At 42.4% G+C, this 23,204-nt stretch overlaps 1 protein-coding gene and 2 pseudogenes across 7 annotated transcripts in view; 1 reads left to right on the forward strand and 2 right to left on the reverse strand.

Moving 5' to 3' along the window:
• RNF32 (ring finger protein 32) overlaps positions 1-14,511 on the reverse strand; it is a 44,714-nt gene extending 30,203 nt beyond the window's left edge. For 2 of the 6 annotated variants that reach the window (XM_017860574.1, XM_017860579.1), the window contains exons 1-3: positions 14,170-14,263; positions 10,979-11,070; positions 10,114-10,372 (exon numbers count right to left, since the gene is read on the reverse strand). In XM_017860574.1, coding sequence (XP_017716063.1) covers positions 10,114-10,372; positions 10,979-10,993 — 274 coding nt within the window. In that variant the 5' untranslated portion in view covers positions 10,994-11,070; positions 14,170-14,263. Of the gene's footprint in view, positions 1-10,113; positions 10,373-10,978; positions 11,071-14,169 lie in introns of all 6 variants that reach the window. The other 4 variants (XM_017860578.1, XM_017860576.1, XM_017860577.1 and 1 more) reach the window with 4 other exon arrangements.
• On the forward strand, positions 14,017-16,792 carry LOC108520986 (putative uncharacterized protein encoded by LINC01006; annotated as a pseudogene). The gene is made up of 2 exons (XR_001883084.1): positions 14,017-14,367; positions 14,475-16,792. The product of XR_001883084.1 is annotated as a putative uncharacterized protein encoded by LINC01006 (transcript).
• Positions 16,793-21,129: 4,337 nt separating this feature from the next.
• LOC108521008 (60S ribosomal protein L26-like) lies at positions 21,130-21,564 on the reverse strand (annotated as a pseudogene).
• Between the last annotated feature and the right edge of the window lie 1,640 nt (positions 21,565-23,204).

Here is a 23,204-nt window from a genome sequence, read left to right on the forward strand (position 1 = left end):
GTAGTCATTCAGGAGCAGGTTGTTCAGTTTCCATGTAGTTGTGCAGTTTTGAGTGAGTTTCTTAATCCTGAGTTCTAATTTGATTGCACTGTGGTCTGAGAGACAGTTTGTTGTGATTTCTGTTCTTTTACATTTGCTGAGGAGTGCTTTTCTTCCAATTATGTGGTCAATTTTGGAATGAGTGTGATGTGGTGCTGAGAATAATGTATATTCTGTTGATTTGGGGTGGAGAGTTCTGTAGATGTCTATTAGGTCCGCTTGGTGCAGAGATGAGTTCAATTCCTGGATATCCTTGTTAACCTTCTGTCTCGTTGATCTGTCTAATGTTGACAGTGGGGTGTTGAAGTCTCCCATTATTATAGTGTGGGAGTCTAAGTCTCTTTGTAGGTCTCTAAGGACTTGCTTTATGAATCTTGGTCCTCCTGTATTGGGTGCATATATATTTAGGATAGTTAGCTCTTCTTATTGAATTGACCCCTTTACCATTATATAATGGCCTCCTTCTTTGTCTCTTTTGATCTTTGTTGGTTTAAAGTCGGTTTTATCAGAGACTAGGATTGCAACCCCTACTTTTCTTCGCCTTTCCATTTGCTTGGTAGATCTTCCTCCATCCCTTTATTTTAAGCCTATGTGTGTCTCTGCAAGTGAGATAAGTCTCCTGAGTACAGGACACTGATGCGTCTTGACTCTTTATCCAATTAGCTAGTCTGTGTGTTTGTTTTTTGTTTTTTTTTTGACGGAGTCTCGCTCTGTCGCCCAGGCTGGAGTGCAGTGGCCGGATCTCAGCTCACTGCAAGCTCTGCCTCCCGGGTTTACGCCATTCTCCTGCCTCAGCCTCCGGAGTAGCTGGGACCACAGGCGCCGCCACCTCGCCTGGCTAGTTTTTTGTATTTTTTTTAGTAGAGACGGGGTTTCACCGTGTTAGTCAGGATGGTCTCGATCTCCTGATCTCGTGATCCGCCCGTCTCGGCCTTCCAAAGTGCTGGGATTACAGGCTTGAGCCACCGCGCCCGGCAACAACAGGCGATTGTTAAGAAATGTGCTGTTAGGTGACTTGGTCGTCTTGCTAACATCACAGCGTATGTACACACGCTTAGCTGGTACAGCCCACCACACATCAAAGCTACGTGGTACAGCTGATTAGACTACACACCTGCACAGCATGTTACTGTTCTGAATACTGCAGGTAACTGTAACACAATGGTAAGGATCTGTGCATCCAAACACAGCAAAGGTACAGTAAAATATGTATAAAAGATTAAAATGGTGCATGTGTAGAGCACTCACCATGAATGGAGCTTGCAGGCCTGGAAGTTGCTCTGGGTGAGTCAGTGAGTAAGTGTTGAGTGAGTGTGAAGGCTAGGACATGACCATGCGCCACTGTAGACTTCATAAACAGTCTATACTTACACTACACTGAATTTATAAACATGTATTTTCTTCAATAATAAAGTTAGCTTACTATAACTTTTCACTCTCTAAACTTTTAAGTTTTTTAACTTTTGACTCTTTTGCATAACATTTAGCTTAAAACACTATGTTGTCCAGGCTAGCATGTAGTGATGTGGTCACAGCTCACTGCAGCCTGGGCTGCACTGCTCCTGGGCTCAAGCGATCCTCGCACCTCAGCCTCCTGAGTAGCTGGGACCAAAGGCACACACTACCATGCTCAGCTAATTTTTTAGTTTATACAAAATATTTTCTTTCTTTATATCCTTACCCTATAAGCTTTTCTATTTTCAATTTTTTTTTTTTTTTTTGAGACGGAGTCACCCTCTGTCGCCCAGGCTGGAGTGCAGTGGTCGGATCTCGGCTCACTGCAAGCTCCACCTCCCGGGTTTACGCCATTCTCCTGCCTCAGCCTCCCGAGTAGCTGGGACTACAGGATCCCGCCACCTCGCCCGGCTAATTTTTTGTATTTTTTTAGTAGAGACGGGGTTTCACCGTGTTAGCCAGGATGGTCTCGATCTCCTGACCTCATGATCCTCCCGTCTCGGCCTTCCAAAGTGCTGGGATTACAGGCTTGAGCCACCGCACCCAGCCTCAAATTTTTTTTTTAACTTTTTTGTTAAAAATGAAGACACAAACACATATATTAGCCTAGACCTACACAGGGTCAGAGTTATCAAGATGTCACAAAGTGGTAGAAATTTTTCAACTCCATTATAATTTTATGGGACCACTGTAGTTTGTTGTTGACTGAAACACTGCTATATGGCACGTGACTGTAATCTCACAGAAAAACATATATCAGGAGACAGAAAATAAGAAAATCAAGGGACTGGTCTAGGTGGTGTTGTGACATCTGAAAAACTAGCATTCTAGAAAGAAAACATGGAAAATGGGAAGTAAAAATTTTAAAGAAAATAGTCCAAACCGTCTCCCAGAAGCAAAGGACATGAGCTTCTGGTTTGAGAGGGCCCAGCAAGTACCCAGAACACCGAGTCCCATTACTGTGAGCATCTCGGAGACAGAAAGCAGACTCAAAAAAAAAACAGGCCTCAAAAAAGGATCAGGAATCAGAACTGCATCAGACTCATCCACAGCACTACAGACAGGAGAAGACAATTCCTTCAAAAGTCGGAGGCAGGAAAGATTTCCATATCAAGATTCCTTATTAGCTACAATGAAATGTGAGAAAAGAACAAAGACATTGCTATGCACGTGAGCTTCTGTATGGGTCTCCTCCGCACTCCCCCAGCGAGCTACTGACAGAGGAGCTTCGCCACCGCGAGGGAAGAAACCACGGAGGAGGCCACCATGACGTCCAGGCAGAGAGAATCCAAGGAAAGTCTGGGGTCCTGGGATGCTGCTCAAGAGGGAGCCCGGGGAGGGGCCGGAGGAGAGAACCACAGAGGATTCCAGAAGCAACGTCCTCATCCATAAAGTACCCTGGTATATTTTAATGTATTGAGAGAATGTACTTCTGGAGATTTTAAGGATGAATCAGTGATGAGTGATGATAGAGGAAACTAAAATGTGAAAAAATAAGACATAACTTCAGGGAAAATAGAAAAATGTCTGAGAAGGAAATTGTAATATAGAACACCACATTGCTCAGCTGTGAGTGAAGTCAAGGAATTGTAACAGAGTAAACACTGAATGTTATTAGTCTAACCACAAGTTATGAAAACTATGCTAAATCTTGATCTTCTACAGTAAGAAAAGATATCCAGAACTGAAAATTAACAAAACAGCAGCGTAGACATGTTATTTAGAAATGTTAAAAATAGGGCCGGGCGGGCGGCCCACACCTGTAATCCCAGCACTTTGGGAGGCCGAGGTGGGCCGATCACCTGAAGTCAGGAGTTCGAGACCAGCCTGGCCAACATGGTGATGCCCTGTCTCTACTAAAAATACAAAAATTAGCCAGGTGTGGTGCTGCACACCTGTAATCCCAGCTACTCGGGAGGCTGAGGTACGAGAATCGCTTGAACCTGGGAGGCGGAGGTTGCAGTGAGCCGAGATCACGCCACTACACTCCAGTCCGGGTGACAGAGCAAGACTCCGTCTCAAAAAAAAAAAAAAAAAAGAAATATTACAAATAATACCAGAAGAAGGAACCAAAGGATTTGAAAATGACTGCCTTAGAGTAATGCTCAAAATGGGTCAGGGGACTGCTACACTTTCTGTTATAATGCTCATAGAACTATTTTACTTCTGAAACTATGCCCATGGAGCTTCTGATAAGAATCAAGCAGCTACAAGTGTGATGCCCACTATGGGGAATGGTGTGCAGGGCTTGGATGAGGAGCTGTGGCCCCAGAGAAGGTTACCTGACCAAAGTGGCATTAAATGGAGACCCACAGGGTAAAGAGTAACAGCAGTGTTCGGTGAAGGGGGAGGTTTTCTAGATGGAGGAAAAGGATGTGCAGATGGCCATTAGTGAGAGCACTTGGCCTGCAGAGAAACAAAGGAAACAGTAAGACTGAAGAGGCTGAGACTGAGGTTGCAGAAGAGGGACGCTGCCTCAGGCCAGCTCTTTGCCTTTGGCTCAAGGTGTGGGAGCAGGAAGAGACAGGGCCCCCGGCGCCACTCCTCCTCTTCAGGGAGAGACGGGCCCCCGGGGCCACTGCTCCTCTTCAGGGAGAGACGGGGCCCCCAGCGCCACTGCTCCTCTTAGACCTGGGTGGGCGCTTGCTGCACACTCCAGACTCTGCTATGGTCAATGCTAACTGCTTCAACTTCAAGCATCCACATTTCCCCATCCTGCAAACCTGGCCTTATATTTATAAACTAATCAAGACCTTAGAACGGGAGGGAAGGTAAATAATTGTATTGACAGATTTCAGCAAACTGCTGTGTTCTCTGGCCACAATGCAATAATGTTGAAAATCAGTAGCACGTCCAGCGCTCATCTTGCCTGCAGAACCACACTGTGCATCAGTGGAAATGGGCTCAGCCTCACGGAGGTCTACTGATGGATCTAAGCACGTCATGGAAGTCTTGCTACCCTTTGCCAATTTTTAGACTATCAATGGGCACGTGACATCTCAGGTGAAGCGGAAGGAAGTTCTGTTGGGAGCTTTCTCCCCTGCCTTTCCAGCTCGTCCCTTGTTGTTGAGGACTGACCCTAGGGCTGTGCACCCTCTTGTGTCCATGCACGGGGCAGCAGCTCCCGACGGCAGCACCGGAAGGAGGCTGGTCCCGGCAAACATCAATAAGCCACCAAACCAGAACTACTGTGAACAACGACACACACCGTTAAGGCTGACATCACTTTCAGTGTGGTGTTCGTATACTTGCAGCCAAATGCATCCTAACCCATCACCTCTCCTCACCGCACTTAAAGAAACAAAAGAGCCTTAGGCCCAGATGGTTTTACAATCGAGTTACCCCAAACTTTTAAGGCACATATCATCCCTATTTTCTGTTATTCCAGAATACTGAACAAGAGGGAATACTGCCCAACTTCTCCTTATTTGGTGAAGCTTATATGGCTTTGATAATAAAACCAGACAAGGACAATCATAGTCCAGGGTAATCCATGGTTACACGTCAAACATCCTAACGAGAATTAGTTAGCAGAATGCAACAGTGACTTTGAAAACACCGTGGGCAAGTAGGGTTTGTTCAAGCTTGCACGAAGATTCAATATCAGAGTCCGTCACTGTAATTTACGGCACAAACGAACTCAAGGAGAAAACCCACAACAAACATGTTCATCTAAAAAGTTGCAGGAAAAAAAGCATCTAAAAAAGTACACCTATTAATGAGTTTAAAAACCTCTAGCAACTTGCTAAAAGGGAAATCCTATAATTAGATAAAGGCCAACAAACAAGACAAAACAGAACAATAAACAAAGGGCAAACATCACATAAGTAGGAAAATGAAATGTGTCAGGTTCAGGAACAAGACAGAGATGCTAGGTATTACTACATGTATTCACCACAGCTCAGGAGATCCAGTCCAGATTAAAAACAAAGTGGGGGAAAAGAAGAAGGGGCATAAAAGTAGAAAGGCACAGACAATAAGAATCACTGCAGAGATCAACTGACTTACTCAGAAAACCCCTAGGAGTCGGAGACAAAAACATCTAAATGGTGTGAGATGCCACAATATTTGTGGATCAGATGATAGCATTGTAAATACGGTATTTCCCCCATCTACAAATCCAATTCGAAAAACATCTCCAGCAGAATTTTATGTAGAAAATGAGGCAGTTTTAGAGGAAAAAAAAGAGGAAAGGTCTTTTCCTAGCAGCTATTAAGACATATTACAAGACTCTATTAATCAAAACAGGGCAATACTGACATAGAAGCAGAAGCCTTGGAAGGAGAGAACAGAACACACTTTAACCTCATTTAACCACGATTTTCCCAGTATCATAAGCAAAACAAACTGTGGCGACATCTAAATATGAAATGTAAAAGGTTAAAGGTAAATAAAGAAAATGTAGAGGCCGGGCGCGGTGGCTCAAGCCTGTAATCCCAGCACTTTGGGAGGCCAAGACGGGCGGATCACAAGGTCAGGAGATCGAGACCATCCTGGCTAACACTGTGAAACCCCGTCTCTACTAAAAAATACAAAAAAAAAAAAACTAGCCGGGCGAGGTGGCGGGCGCCTGTAGTCCCAGCTACTCGGGAGGCTGAGGCAGGAGAATGGCGCAAACCCGGGAGGTGGAGCTTGCAGTGAGCTGAGATCCGGCCACTGCACTCCAGCCTGGGTGACAGAGCAAGACTCCGTCTCAAAAAATAAATAAATAAATAAATAAGAAAATGTAGAAAATCCTTGCACTCTCAGAAGGGTGAAGAATATCTTAAGTCTCCCCAAACAGCAATAAAGTGAAAACAAAACAAAACAAAACAATGGATTTAACATTAATCAGAATGAAAATTGTATTCAATATAAAATGACAGATATAATTTAAAAGATGGTAAAAGAACAGAAGATATTTTCACTGGCTAAATCAACAAGAGATTACTATGTAGAATATGCAAAGAACTCCAATAAATCAGCAAGAAAAGACAGAAATCCAAGTGGAATATTACATATAGATAGTAAAGAGCATGTGGTTCAATGTCATTAGTAACTAATATGCACAATCAAGATTTTTTCCATAAAGAGGTCCTGAAAAAAGGTCTCATTTATTTTCCTTAATAACTTTACTTATTTTCCAAATTGGGACATTCCTCTTTATGTCTAATTTAAATTTTTCCTGATAAAACTCTTAAGATTGATTATGATGAACCTATTTGGTCATCTACATAAACCACATAGGCACAAGAGAAGATCTTCACTAAACTGCTGTATGACATTATTCCAAGTCTCAACATGGTCATGAGCCACGCTGTTTTCTAGAAAACAAGCTTGTTAGCAGAAGTTCAGAGGAAGACAGCATAGCATCCAACATCTCCCCTGGCACTGCTGTGGGAAGAGGTCCCCTCCACCTTGTGCGACTCCAGCACCTCCAGATCCATCTGGCCGGCGCTAGGACACACGGTCCCCAACCAAACCTATTTTCCACGCCCACCATTTAAAAATCACATTTCTAACTTTTCAGTTTAAAATAATTTCAGATTTACAAAAGGTTGTAAAAACACTATGAAGAATTCTCAAAGGACTAGTATCCAGAATCTACGAGGAGCTCAAACAAATCAGCAAGAAAAAAAACCTCTAGCAACTTGCTAAAAGGGAAATCCTAAAATTAGATAAAGGCCAACAAACACCACAAAGGATGTGTCTACTGGGTGTCTACCCAAAGGAAAAGAAGTCATTATATGAAAATGACTTACATGCATACGTATGTTTATTGCAGCCCAATTCACAACTGCAAAGATATGGAACCAACCTAAGTGCCCATGAACCAATGAGTAGATAAAGAAAATCTGGTATATATACACCATAGAACACTACTCAGCCATAAAAATGAATGAAAAAATGTCTTTTGCAGCAGCTTGGATGGAGCTGGAGGTCATTATTGCAAGTGAAGTAACTCATGTTGTATGTTCTCACTTATAAGTGGAAGCTAACATATGGGTATGCAAAGGCATACAGAATGGTATAATGAACACTGGAGACTCAGAAGGCAGAGGGTGGGAGGGGTGTGGGATAAAAAAACTGCACGTTAGGTACAATACACTACTCTGGTGGTGGGTGCACTAACATCTCAGAATTCACCACTATATAACTCATCCATGTAACCAAAAACCACTTGTACCACAAAAGCTATTGAAATAAAAATAAAAAAGAAGAAACACAACACAAAAAGCAAACAAACAAAAAAATCAAAAAACAGGCCAGGCGTGGTGGCTCACACCTGTAATCCCAACACTTTGGGAGGCTGAGGCAGGTGGATCACCTGAGGTCAGGAGTTTGAGACCAGCCTGGCCAACATGGCAAAACCCCGTCTCTACTAAAAATACAAAAATTATCTGGGTGTGGTGGCACACACCTGTAATTCCAGCTACTTGGGAGGTTGAGGCACGAGAATCGCTTGAACCCAGAAGGCAGAGGTTGCAGTGGGCCAAGATTGTGCCACTGCACTCCAGCCTGGGCAACAGAGCAAGACTCCATCTCAATAAAACAAAACAAAATGAAATTTCAACATGAGCTTTGGAGGGGACAAACATTCAAACCATAGCCTAGCCACTGTGAGCTATCAAAAGGCCTCTGGCACCTATCAACATAGTAATATATGTGAGTAGTGGATAAGGAAAAAAGTGTGAAAAGTACTTAGCTTGATGTTGTGAAAAAGTCTTCCAGACAACAAATGTAAGTGAAGGATTCTGTTCTCATTGATGCCTAATCTAAATGGAAGTTCTCCCCTATCAGGGACATACTTGATGCACTGGGTTGAATAGCATCATCTCAAAATTCTTGTTCACCTGGAACCTCAGGATGTTGACATTATTTGGAAATAGGGTCTTTGCAGATGTAGTTAAGATGAGGTCATATTGGTTTAAAGTTGGCCCTACATCCTACATCCTCTTTATAAGAAGAGGAAAGGGAGGGTACAATCACACGTGGAGAAGAAGATTGTTTGAAGTCAGAGACAGAGACTGGAGTGACGCTGCCACAAGCTAAGCAATGCCAGGAACCACCAGGGAAAGGTAAGTTAGGATTCTCCCATAGAACTCTGCCAATGGCGCCACTTTAGACTTCTGGCCTCCAGGACACTGAGAGAAACTTAACCCACCCAGTTTGTACTAATTTGTTGCGGCAGCACTGGGAAACTAATATACTTAAAAACAGCATTTACAATTATAAATGCATAATACATCTCCTTTCTTTTATTAATTAGAAGAAATGGAATTGATCTGCATGCCTTTATTTACAGGCACAAACTTGTAGCAATACTACACACAGTAAGAATGTGTGTCAAGTTGCATGCTATATGCATCCCACCTATCATAAGGAAAGAATTTCAATCAGTCATGACGGAGGTAAGGCTGACTTATTTCTATAGAGAATGACATTACAGAATTATTGTCACATGAAAATATGATCAAAGAGTATCCAGCAATCAAAAGAGATGGAAAAGTATTATAGAGATATTTTAGGAAGCTAATTAATACAAAATATTATTGCTATTTTATTGATTTTGTTTAGGATATATTTCATGTTTTTTGAAATTCCTAATTTGTTGCAAGTTTTGGTCTTATTCTAAATATTCACACTTGTAAAAAGAAAATATTATCATATGTTCCTAAACCCAAATGTTAACCTTTTATATAACCCTAGTACAAAGATCAAAACCACGAAATTAATGTTGCTATAATCTATCAATTAGCCTACATGCCTTCTGCAGGTCTGGTTCTCCGTCACACTCATGTCTTTTTTCGGAACTAGGATCTGATCCAGGATCACAGACTGCACTTGCAGCTATGTCCTGAGTCTCCTATAATCTGGAACAGTTTCTAGGTCTTCAATTGCTTCTGTTGACTTGACACTTCTGAAGAGTACTAGCAAGGAACTGTGTGGAATGTCTTTCACTTGGGTGGGTCTGAGGTTTCCTCATGATTAAATTCAAATATGCATTTTGGTAAGAATGCCACAGAAGTGATGTTGCACCTTTCAGCAGGAGTCACGTGAGGCTGGCCTGTGCATTACTGCTGACCTAACTAGGATTACTTGGTGCAGGTGCTGCCTGCCAAGTGTTACGACTGTACAGCTGAAGTAACTGTGAAGTTACTGTTTTTCTCCCTGCCATGTACTTGCATCTCTGGAGAAACCACCTCAATATTCTGTGTCTGCACATAATTTTTCTCATTCCTAATTTCAGTAATGATGATCATTACTGTGGTGTTTGCCAAAGGTGATTTTCTATCCCCTGTCTACTATCTCTATGAGTTATATTCATTCTACTATAAGGGATTTTTCTTTTCCACCATTTATTTACTCATTTATTTATTTTTATCAATGCGAATCAACATATATTTCTTTTGTTCTCCCATTTTTACTTATTATCCTATTTACCATTACTATCTTTACCTTCTTGCTCTAAAGGTCCCCTATCATTTTTAAACTTCAATACATACACACCTTCAATACATACATACCTCTCTGTATAATAATAAATAAACTATTTCTGTAACATAAAAAATTATACTATTAATCTCAATAGATTTTTGAGCCCTAATAAGCCAAAAGATAATGACTACATCAGCTTACCCAAAGTCAATGGTGGCGGTTTGGGATCAAGAACATATTCTTTTTCTGAATCTTCTAGTTTGGGGCACTGCGTAGTTTTTTTAAGTCCAGTATCTATTACTGCCTTTGTCTCTCTTTGTAGAGATGTGTTCTCTTTCTTTTGCACTTGCGTCTTAGAATGATCTGCAACTGAAAGATTTCGAAGTTGAAGATCGTGTAAAATGTGATCTTGTAAAGCAACTGCATTGACTGCCAAGTTCTCTTTCTTAGATGAGTGACCCTAAAAAGTAGGAAAAAAGTCATATTTAGATGAATATTATGTAATATATCATTTAAAAGAGAACTGAGGCTTCAATACTCAACCTTGATGGCACATACGAACAAATCAAACAGTAAGGAACGCTTGACTCATTGTTGCCTAAGCAGGAGCAGACCCTCATCTCAGCATTTATGTTAACAATACAGGAATATCTTTTCATTTAATTACTAAAGCCTTAATTATAATATGAATAAATTCATTATGACCTATAAACCTGTGCATGCCTAAACAAACCCATGCTGCTTCACTATAATTAAATTAGACTCCAGGCAAGTACTAAGGAGACTCTTGCCATTTCAGCTTATGCCTTTTTGTGAAAACTTGGTAATTTCCTGTGCAGAATAAAAATCACCAAACAGCTAAGAGATGCCTGCAGTTAGTATCACCAGAGATTGTTTTTCCATCAGTCTGTCCACTGCCCCATGCCACACTTGGCATTGCCCATTCCTGCTGACAATTCCTAGTTGAAGCAGGGTTTGTAAACTAGTTTTTATACTCTCAAATGGCTGAATTAAAATACATTTCATGAGTCAAATAACATGTATGTTTAAGAAAAGAATAGTGTACCTTATTTTTTAACATGCTGAATCAGGAAAAGTTGTTGCCTGGCTATCACAAATTCTATCATCACATCACATCACCTTTCTTTTATTCTTCTGCTGCAAAGACATGGTCAACAGAAAGTCAAAGCTATAGTGCACATGAAAACCTATGAAGTTTGTGAGGACGATCTGTAAGAGTCTAATAGATCATGAAGCAGCAGGAATGCCTGCTACAGGGTGGCACCAAGTTACACATTCTGGTTTTGGAGGAAGGGGGTGATCTCAAGTCAATTACGCTTCGACTCATCCCTGTCCTCAAATAGTTCAGCCCTGAGCTCCTGAGGACACATTAATACAAATGGTTAATTACTATGAATTAATCCATTGCTAAATATAACATGATACATAAGTACTACAAAATTTCAGGCTAACACTGGAGACTTGTAACGGAAAAACTAAACTGGCATTTGAAAGATACATAGAGGGAAATGAACATGGCGCACTACAGGTAGGAGGAAAGAGCTGGCAGGCTGGAAATCAGCATGATGTGCTTATTTTGGGGAGAAAGGGAACAATGAAGAAACTGGAACGCAAGGGGAACACTGGCTAACTTCAGTCTCTCCAGAACACAGAAGTACAGAATATGGGGACAGACCAACTTGAGTTCCAACTGAATTCCACCACTTTGCTGCGCAAGATACTGATCACAGCTGAACCCCATGATCCTCATCTACAAAGCAGGTATAACAATGCTGGCTTTGCAGGGTTGCCGCAAGGATTAATGAGACCTTTGAAGTGTCTAAAGTAGGTCTTTTCACACAGAACTTACTGCTGTTATTCTTGCTTCAATTCCCTTCAAAGCTGACGGAATAGTTTGGAATTGGCCCTTCTAGATTTTGGACATGGTGTATTTTATGAAGACAGATGTATTCAAAACATACTGTGATGAGGAGAAATAGAAAGTTATTCAAGTAATCTAGGAACTGGCACAGGAGGCCCTCGAACACATTTCTTCTAACATCGTTTCCTTATAACATTGATGAGAAAAGAAATTGATCCCCGACAGGGGCCACTGTCTGTGTGGAGTTTGCATGTTCTCCCCACGTACTGTGGGTTTCCTCCAGGCACCCCAGGTTCCTCCCACGTCCCAAGGCTGTGCACGTGAGGCTCACTGGCGTGTCCCCGTCTGAGTGACTGTGAGTGTGAGTGTGTCCTGCCATGGGATGCCGTCCTCTCCAGGGCTGTTGCCCACCTTGGTCCTGAGCTGCCTGGATGGGCTCAGTCCCCTGCCACCCTGAACTGGAATAAGGAGGTTGGAAAATGGAAGGATACAAATTATTGTAAAATAAAAATTTGTAAAGCATATGGTAATCACACAGAGATGCAGGACAATACCCGATGCAGTAGAAAAGGCCCAGCGGGCTGAGAATTGGCTGTTGTTTTGAAACTACATAGTAGGCGGAGGCACTTCAGAGTTTTGACTTGGCCAACATTACCTTTGATTTAACGCAGCCCCTCCATGACCTGGTCACTCATGGATTCACCAGAAATTGGGTAATGATCTTTCTTAAATGTATGTAGAGCTTATATGTATTTCAGCGTTTCATATTAGAAGTGCTTCGGTCTTTATTTAGAAGTTTGGTGATGTTTTTGTGACCAGGAATGTGCTGTGGGAACTTACCTCTTATTTGTATCAATTAACCTATGGTGAAACTGGTTTCCTGGTACACTGCATGGCTTAAAGCTCCAGTTTCTAAGAACCTATGGATGATGTTAAGTGAGGACTTACTGTATGGAGGGCTTAACTGTAAAAGTAGAAAGAAATTAATCCAAAAGAAATTAATCCAACATAATCTAAGGACTAACACTTGTATTAAATTACTCCAACGGAAAGAACAAACTCACTAAGGCGTGAGTGCAGAGACAGAAAAGCACAGTGGAACCAAATCTCTGAGAGATCCAGGGTTAGGAGTAAAAACGTCAGTCGCTGCTCAAGTCCTGCAGAGGCTTTGATGATGGTTCTTACTACAACCCTTTCCTGTTCCCGTTCAATTCTGGCATCAAGAGATGTTTGAAAGAAGTTCCACCCCATATCTCATCAAGATAACTGAACTCGGAGAAATGGTGGAAAGAATTTAAAATCCTGAAAGATCACTGCCAGAATTTTCTCAGTTCCTGTTTCCAAAAAGCCTATAAGCTGCAGAAGATTGTGTGCATCACACTAAAAACGGTCCGGTGATATCTGCAGTCCGCAGTTTAATCTCACGTTTCTCCACGGCAGGCCACTGTCACTAACATCAAGGTAAGGAGCTTTTGAAACCTGTACTCTTTCAAAGTCCTACGGTATCATTAAGTTTTAGAGTTTAAAATTTAGAATTTAAAGGTATTGAAAACGCTTCAATTATCTAGTCCAGCTCCACTTTATAAATGAGAAAACCAGCCGGGCGCGGTGGCTCAAGCCTGTAATCCCAGCACTTTGGGAGGCCGAGACGGGCGGATCACGAGGTCAGGAGATCGAGACCATCCTGATTAACACGGTGAAACCCCGTCTCTACTAAAAAAATACAAAAAACCAGCCGGGCGAGGTGGCGGGCGCCTGTAGTCCCAGCTACTCAGGAGGCTGAGGCAGGAGAATGGCGTAAACCCGGGAGGCGGAGCTTGCAGTGAGCTGAGATCCGGCCACTCACCCCAGCCCGGGCGACAGAGCAAGACTCCGTCTCAAAAAAACAAAAAAACAAAAAAACCAAACACCAGGAGAGTCCTTCAATATATAATGAGACTGTGGCACTCGCAGGGTTAGAAACGTAACCCTTGCCCAGTACTGAAAGCTAAGATGAACAGGAACACGTTGCTTTGTAAACCCCAGTATTAAACGCTCAAGAGGCAGAGCTTGGTGGCAAAAACGACCGTTGGGTGCCCAAGCAAGTGATTTCAGCTCATTAAACACGCTCAATAAAAATACGCGAGACCAAGCCTAGGACGTCAAGATGCAATTCTACGTGGGGTCTTGGTGTTTATCTCCTGCCTTCTGAACCCCGCTGACCGTTTTCTGAGATTCTACTCATGCCGGAGGCGCGCGGTGACGAGGCTCCAATTCCCCTGAAAGCCGACACCACCCTGCGCCTGGGGCCCCTGATGACAGCGGGTCCTACTGGGTTCCGAAATGACCGACGTGGGATCACTGTTCTAAGGTTTCAGGCCGCCGTAAATGCGTACCCTCAGGAAGAGCTGTGGAAACCAACCAGGACCCCGAGTCCCCCGAGGAGGTTGCGCGCCGCTACGGGACCGGACCTCGCCTCACAGCTGCGGCCATCGCCGGCCCGGCTCGGAGGAGGCCAAAGCGAGTCCACGGACCCCCTGGCGGGCCGCCCTTCTTTCCGCCCTCGCCCCAAAGCCTCTCCGTGCCTCGACTCCGTCGGGAACACCGGAACCCAGGGATGCCTGCCCCCGTTCCCTCTGGCACCTCCCCGGTCCGCCCGCCGTTGCCGTTGCAACGCCCCCCTCGGCGCTCGCTCCCCTAGCGCTTGGTTGCCAGCCCCGCCCTGCCCCATACTGCGCATGCTCGCCAGCCCGCCCGGCCCACACTGCGCATGCTTGCCGGCCACGCCCGGTCCACACCACATTGCGCATGCTCACCGGCCTCCACCCCGCGCCGGGCGTCAGCGTCGAGAAGCAGGTGCGTGGCAGTCGAGGCTCGTTTTGCGGGCGTGTTTGGGGATTGCCTGGCAGGGTGTTTGGGAGCCGCGGGCTGACGCGCAGGGGCGTGCAGCCGCCCAGGCCTCGTGTAGTGAGGGCCGAGCCCCGCGCCGGGTTCGCTGTAGTCCGCAGCCCCTGGCGGCTTTGTGGGTGCAGCCACGCTCCTCAGACGCCCGCCCACCTGGGCCTGGGACCTGGTTGTTTCCCTGGGTGTCTGTGGTCGTTCCCGTTCCAGGGTCTCAAGCGCACCGCCCCTTCGCTGCGCTTTTAGTCGAGGGCAGTTTTCTGGGGGATCCCCCGATTCCCCCGTGCCTCTCGGGCGTCCTGGCCCGCTGAAGCGCGGGCGCCGACTGCCTGGCGTCGTCCGTGACTCCTGGCCCCTCTCTGTGGATCCCTTTGCTTCTCGCTGCGGGTTGTGTTTCCTGCTTCGTGGGCCTGGCGGTTTGCGTTGGATGCAGGCCCCGATGATCCCTGCGTGGCCCGCTGGCCCTTTCCTGCTCCCTGGGTGACTGAGCCGCGAGTGACACATCGCAGTGACTTGAGGCAACGCGTTCCTTTCCAGGCTTGCAGCAGGCAGTGCTGTTCACGCTCCTGAGTGGAGCCTTCCGGTGCTTTACTCGACGCCCCAAATAGTGCGCTGTTCCTCCCAGGGACTGTCGCGAGCTGGAACTCTTGCCCGCCTCTGTGAGCTCAAGGCTGTTCTTTCTCCGCGTGGCTCACTCCAGCCTCGGATGTTTCCTCGCTGCTCAGACCTGCTCGGGAAGACTCGAGAAGGCCGCTCCAGGACTCCAGCTCTCCACGGAAGGGCTTCCCCTCGGACTGCGTCTTGGCCCCTGGAGCCCTCTCTCTGTATCCTCTGCTGTTATTCTCTTGGCCTCCTTTTGGGTTGTGGCCTGGAAACTCCTGGCTCGCTGCTTCTCTTAAGAATCACAGCCCTGCACTGCCTGTCGTCCACTGCCTGGAAACCATTGTGTTTTTTGGTCTGATTTTGTAGTTGTTTAAGAACTTAAATCTGGTCCCTCACACTCCATGACCAGAAGCAGAAATCAGTAGAAGTTTGTTTTTTCTTAAAATGACAGTTACTTTATTGTGGTGGTTCAATTTATGTTGTACTTTAATTAGAAGAAATTTGGCTGAAAGTACAAAGAAAATATACAAATGCAAGTAATTTTTTTAAAAACTTCCCTGAAAGCAAGGTCTGAAGAAATCACCAACCAACTTAGAGTGGATCTGGAAGAAAAGGAAGGGTCCTTGCAGTCTTAGGACTCTTGCATTCCGCGACGTAGGTGTTAGGATAACAGCCATAAATGGTTGTAAGGCTTTGGGCTCAGATAAGTAGACTTAAGTTCAAATTTTGACTTATTTTACAAGTATCTGATTTCTGGCAAGCTCATCTTCCTAAACCATGAGCTCCTTATTTGTAAAGGGGACATTAGCCACTCTCCAGCAACAGCCCTGGAGCTTCTTCAGTCCTGGGATGGGACGTATGACTAGCCTAAGCGAACCAGAAAATCCAAGCCCCTGACCACAGCGACTTAATCAGGGCTGGCGATATGTCTAGTTAGGCCAACCAGGTAGACTCGGTATTTTTGTGGGTGCTACTGGAAAATTTCTTCAATTCTAACTGAATGTAGAAATGAGAACAGACATGAAATGGCGGCTGTGTTGCTGTCTTGTCATCATGAGGTGAGGGCCTGAAGCTATGGTAGCCACCCCGTGAACCTTGGAAGGAGGATTCTACAGGAACTGGCAGAACTAAGACTGGGACGCAACCCAGTCCTGGTGACGTATTTGAACCCAGAGGCTGGCCCTCGTGTTAGTCTTTTCACTTACTGGCTTCAGCCAGGTGGGGTCTGGTTTTCTGTTACTTGCAACAGGAAGAATTGGAATGATAACTAGGCATGCTATTACCGCCTTATGGCTGTGGTGAGATTAAAACATGATATTGTGGGTGAACTGCTTAGTCCAGTGCCTGTTATTCTTTATATTGGTTTTAAGGTATTTTCTTGAACTTCATAAAGTTCTAAGAAAATTACCATTTTAAAATTCCTACCCTCTGTTCACATGTTTTAAATTTTCATGATAGTTTTTCTATCTGCATGTTTTCTATTCAAAATAAATTGGTCATTCTTCAGTTAGCTACAAATATTTTATATTTTAAATTTATTTTTTATTGATACATATTAGAAGAACATGTTTTGGAGTACATGTGATAATTTGATAAATTCATATAATCAAGTCAGGGTAATTAAGATACCCATCCCCTTAAATATTTATTGTCTGTTTACACTAGGAACATTCAAGTTATTCTAGCTATTTTGAAATGTGCAATCGATTTGTGTTAAGTGTAGGCTTGACTGAAAATTTAACCTTACTGCTTTCTAATTCTTGACAAAAACAAAGCTAACAGTTGACATTTGAAGAATAATACATTCATTCTTCTTCAAGATAGTGTGTTCTGTCTAAATGAGTTAGATGATCAGAATGCAACATCTTGGATAGGGTTATTTAAAATATATAGTCAACCTGTCTTGTACCCAATACCATGTTGTCAGTGATTTATATTTTAACGTTATGCCTTTGTTTTAAAAAGATTTTTTTTGAGATGGGCCTAAGAAACTGCATATATACAAAGCATGTTTGCATCTTCAGAAAACTGCTATTGAGTACATTCCCTATGGTGCTGTTCAGTGCCATTTGTGTAGCCACCCACATGATTATTTTAGAATTTCAAAATCATTAATTGAATGTCCTAGGAATAGTGGAGACGGAAAAGAAAATTAGAGGTACATGATGGTAAGGGTGATGAGGTTGTGCTTAGTCACGAGGAGAAGGGCACCAGTGTGCTTGTCTGATTAAGATGCACTTCTGTACTCCACTATGCTTAAGAAGAAAGCTGCATGTGGTAAGAGACCTGTTGTATAAACATTGTCACAAAAAGAGTCATGAGCAGTCCAAGATGGATGGCAATAGTGGACTATTTAAGTGGAAGACATTGATATGAAGGGAAAATCTTACATTTTGCTTGTGTAGAAGGCAATTCAGAGAAAGTGTTCAAATACTAGAATAGGCATTTGGAGTCCATCTTGTGGAGGTTGGGGTTTTTTTCATGATGACACTAGAGACACGTTATTGGAGACTGGTGCTGGCACTGTATGGATTTTTTTTTTTTTTCTTTTTTTCTTTTTTTTCTTTTTTTTGAGACAGAGTCTCTCTCTGTCACTCAGACTGGAGTGCAGTGGTGCCATCTCCGGCTGACTGCAACTTCTGCCTCCTAGGTTCAAGCAATTCTCCTGTCTCAGCCTCCTGAGTAGCTGGGATTACAGGTGCCTGCCACCACGCTTGGCTAATTTTTGTATTTTTTAGTAGAGATGGGGTTTCCCCATGTTGGCCAGGCTGGTCTTGAACTTCTGACCAGTGGTGATCCTCATGCCTCGGCCTCCCAAAGTGCTGGGATTACAGGCGTGAACCACCGTGCCCGGCCTGTGGATTCTTAACGTATCACACCCGCAGGATTTGAGTTTGCCCACCTGCCTAGTCTCTAAATACTGCACTAATGGAAGCCTAGGCAGGGTCAGAATGGTTCTTAATTCAATATCCTTCTCACGTTTTAATATCTTAATGCTCTCACATTTCTCATTTGTTATCTACAAAATATTCTCAAAACCTACTCAGTACATATTTGATTCTTGTCTTTCTTAACACAGTCCTTGACATCTAAAACAAACCTAAGGAGCAGAAATGGGTGGCATGGGTTTCATCTTTAATTTAGCTTTCAATTTTAACCTTCACCAAAACCATCTCTCATTCCATTTATTTTTCTTAATCTTCAGTATTACCTTTAACTTTCTACTCATACGTGTATATTTATTACCAATTTCTATTCCTAAACTTGCTGATGTGGTTTGGCTGTGTCCCCACCCAAATCTCACCTTGAAATGTAATTAATCCGCATGTGTCAAGGGCAGGGCCAGGTGGAGAGAATTGAATCATGGGGACAGTTTCCCCCATACTGTTCTTGTGATAGTGAATAAGTATCACAAGATCTGATGGTTTTATAAGTTGGAGTGGCCCTGCACAAGCTCTGTCTTGCCTGCTGCCATGTAAGACCTGTCTTGCTTCCCGCTCGTTTCCACCATGATTTTGAGGCCTCCCAGCCATGTGGAACTGTGAGTCAATTAAACCTCTTTCCTTTACAGATTACGCAGTCCCAGGTGTGTCTTTATTAGCAGAATGAGAACAGACTAATACACTTGCTTCCACCCAGATTATTTTTTCAAATAATTCTAAGTCGCTTCCTGTTTTTTTTTTTTTCTATATGTGAGGACCAGCAGTTGTTTGGAAATTTGCCAGTCTCTCCTAGTGTTTTGTAGCAGCAGTTGCTGTAAAGACTCAGGTATGCTAGTGGGAATTTACTGAAGTGTGTTTTTTCCTTGAGATTATATTATAGTTCTGTTTTGTTTTAATAATGAAAAGGGCTTAGGATGAGTTGTTTCCACTCCTCTGACAAAGTGCATTTAAAAAAAATACTGTGACAGACATAAGATGATTACATCATTCCTGTCAACATTAAAATAATAGTAGAGAAACACTGATGAAAACACTTCTGACACTGGAGAAAAGAGGAGAAATCTTGTTTTCATTCTTACTCTATAATTTAAAGTCATGGGCATAACAAATGAGCCTTTAAAAACTGTTTTCTGAATTTAAAAAATGGAGCAAATTCATTCTTTGTTGTTGAATTCAATATACTTAGAAGTAATTTATCACTTTGGTAAAGAATAATGTCCTATGCCTTCATATCTGACATGATGAAGATATTCATGCTATCTACACTGTGATCACCAGATACTAGCCACTTTAAAAATGTTGCCAAAAGAAATTAGGCATACTGATTGTATCAAAGGTGTTTGGGTAATGTGGACTCCTTTCAGACATTTGTGATTTTTCTGCCTTAACTGAAAGTTTTGACAGGTTTGTAAAAGCATAAATGTCAAGTTATTAGTAGAAACTCTAAAATAACCTAGGAAATAAACATATATACTGGTTTCAACCAGTTTGGCTAAAGCTGGATGTCTCTAAAAATTGAATCAGTTGATGCTCTAATATGTTCAGTATATCAAGAGACAGGGTGTTTCCTGATCGCATCCAGATAATTAATAGGTTTATTTTCTCAATAAATTTTACAGATAAATTAAAAAATAATACAGAGAGCTCCCTCTCCTTGCAACAGTTTCCCCTATTAGCCATTTGTATGCTCTGTTTGTTAAAATTGATGTACAATAAGGTTGCCCATGTTTAATGTTGACTATGAAACTCTCCACAAATAAAAGTATACCCCACAAGTACACAGGAGAGACCTCTTCTGCAGTTTTATTCATAGTGGCACAAGCAAAGGAACTATTGAGAGATGAGTCTCATGATAGCACAACAGTATTGATCTGTGATCTTGGGAAAGCTGTCCACATCTACGATGCTGTCTGCTTTTGGGGAGAAACTTTCATGGTTAGCTTTACCTTAAGGTCTCCAACAGGTGTATAGATTGAAGAGTCTGGAGGGGCCCGTTTCAGCTGTGAGATTGTAAACCCAAGGCTCGAGGTCCTGAAGTTTTGCTGCAGTGTAAGTGGCAGGGACAGTCTTTCCCTGATGATGTTTCCAGAAGACTCCGTTTCTAGGCTTTGGATAATGTAGGGTTTGATTGTCCTCAGTAGACCATGGAAAGCTTTCTTTACCTGGTGAAAATAACACTTGGGCATAATGCCTTAGTGTTATTTTCACCATATCGGAGCGAGGAGATGTGTAAGGTTCTATTATTAGGAGCATAGGCCTTCAGTGACTATTGTATAAGGGATCAACTTATGTTTTCCACGTGGAAGTGGATCTGTCATCAATCCACAGTACTTTAGACCAAAGAAATCCAGTCAATTCGGTTAGCTTATACTAATGTGATTGTACCTATGATACCTTATCTCATTGTTTTACAACTTGTCTGGTGAAACAAGTACCTCTATCACTAGCAATCTTTCCAGGTATATCCCATGAGAGAAACATGTTTCCTAATAACCTTGTGACTACTGTTACAGCACGAGACTTTTTGAATGGAAAAGCTTCTATACAATCGGAAAACATGCATTGAAAATGGCAATGGAATGAAATCCCTCAAAATGTTTCAGTGGCCTATCATGTAGCAGAAATGTACATGAAGTTTTGATTGCCTTCCCAGGATTATAGATTTGACAAAGCAAACATTGGTCATAAACCATTTTAGCAATTTAGAACACTAACCATGCCAATATTCTATTTGGATCATCTTATATCTTCCATGATGGGCCGTGGAGTGTAGAGCTTTTAATAACAGAAGCTTTAAGGGTTCAGGAAGGACCAGGCACCTGTCCAGGCTCTCCATGAGTCCATCCTTAACATTAGATTTATATCTTCTTTTTTTCATTTCAAGTTTTAAAGCTTATATGTAAGATTACTTTATTCCTGCATCTTCTCAGTTGTTTCTTCCTTGTAGTTGCCCTTTTCTTTTCCTACTTGGTGAGATTTGGCTTTCCGTTCAAGAATCTTTTTGTGGTCTGTGTCCAGCTTTAGCCTAGTGATAACCACCTTGCTGGGGTGAATGCCTACATGCACAGTTGTGCCATTAGCCTTTTCCCGCTGCACCCGTTCAGCGTGGAGGACATATTTCTTCCTGTAAACATGGACTACTTTGCCAATTTGCTGACCTTTATAGTGTCCTCATACAATGTGAAATTCATCATCCTTTTGGGTGGGCATGGATCACATGTGCTTCTGTCTCAGCTCTTTGGAAAGAGGAGAAGACATAATCTTCCTGTAAATGTGGGAAGGTGCATTGAAATGCCTTTTGTGGTTCTTGCTTCGGTCAGAAGTTGCAAAGGGATTGAAGTTCATTTTGGCCATTCTCACTTCAGTGATAGCAGCAAAATGGAAGATTTATATCTTCTTAAATATCAGCTTTGTTTCTCCAATTCAGGTGCATAGCACTGTTTATTAGATGGGTTATAACAGGTAAATTTTACTTGGATCATGGAGTTCATCTAAACTACATATCAAAACCATTTCAGTACTGGCTGACTTAGCTTGAAAATCTGGCAGAGTATTTCCTTGGTATTCAATTAATTTTTATCCTGATTGGATTATCAGTTTCATAAACCAGTCAGTCTGTTCATTAGAGTGCTGGTAATTCATACCCAGTGTAAACGATATGATCCTAAAGTTATCAGAAACTTGGCATTCAAGAGTGCTTATCAGAGTCCTTTCCATCCTTTTCATGAATCTCCTCGAAGGCATGATACTCTAGGATTTTACTAGCTTATGAACTTAACGTAGCAGATAATCCTGCTTCTCTGTCTTTTGGATGCTGCGAGGGTCCTCTGTAGCATCCCAAAGTTAGTTTGAGGTAACAACAAAAAAAGACAATTTGAAATTTGATTTTGGGAAGCCTGTCAAATATGTCAAAGGTTTAAAATAATCAAAACAGGATCACAAGGCATTGTAAGATAATACTCATTTAGCCAAAGTGATAAAAGGGGTTAGAAAGCAAGAACTGTTCTTCTTTGATAGAGAGGAGACTCAGTTTTCCAATCAACAGATCTGAGAAAGACAGCATGAGACAGAATCTGTCTCCTCCTCTTCTCTCTGTCTCTTGCAGTTTACTCAAAAGGTGAACAAACGTCTTTTGCTACCTCTTATTAATACTACATGAAAATTCTTGTTCAAGGCCGGGCACAGTGGCTCACGCCTGTAATCCCAGCACTTTGGGAGGCTGAGGCAGGTGGATCATGAGGTCGAGAGTTCAAGACCAGCCTGACCAATGTGGTGAAACCCCCTCTACTAAAAATACAAAAATTAGCTGGGTGTGGTGTCAGATACCTGTAATCTCAGCTATTTGGGAGGCTGAGGCAGGGGAATTGCTTGAACCTGGGTGGCAGAGGTTGCAGTGAGCCGAGATCATGCCACTGCAACTCCAGCCTGGGCTACAGAGTGAGACTCTGTCTCAGGAAAGGAAAAAAAAAAAAAAAAAGAAAAGAAAAGAAAATTCTTGTTCAAAAGGGAAAACCAAATTTTACTTTTGCATAGTGTATTATCAACACTAAGCTAATAAAACCTTATAAACAAGTCTGTCCAATTTGTCATCTTTTGACCTCAGAAGATTTCCATAAACTTTTTATAATCTCTTACAATTTTTTCATTCTTTTCAACTTCATTCGTTTAATCTGTCCTTTTTATTCCTTCAATTTGAAACAATCTTCAGCTTCTAGACAAAGTTATTTTTTTCTCAACACACATTTTCATGCCTTACAACTCTCCTCACCAAAAAATACTTTGCTTTTCTTTAGACACTATATACAAAATTGTTTCTGATGTCTATTAGTTTCAATTACATATATTAACTACAATTTTAACTACTAGTAACCCTAATTTCTAGTGAAAACCTAGGAAGTAATTTTGAACTGTTCTATATCAATAATTGTAGATGAAAACTATTTCTTAACTTTTAGATAGGTTTTCTCAAGTTTTGTTTATTAATA

Source organism: Rhinopithecus bieti, unplaced genomic scaffold (genome assembly GCF_001698545.2).
Source record: "Rhinopithecus bieti isolate Rb0 unplaced genomic scaffold, ASM169854v2 scaffold_50877, whole genome shotgun sequence".
In the NCBI taxonomy this organism is placed as follows: Eukaryota; Metazoa; Chordata; class Mammalia; order Primates; family Cercopithecidae; genus Rhinopithecus; species Rhinopithecus bieti.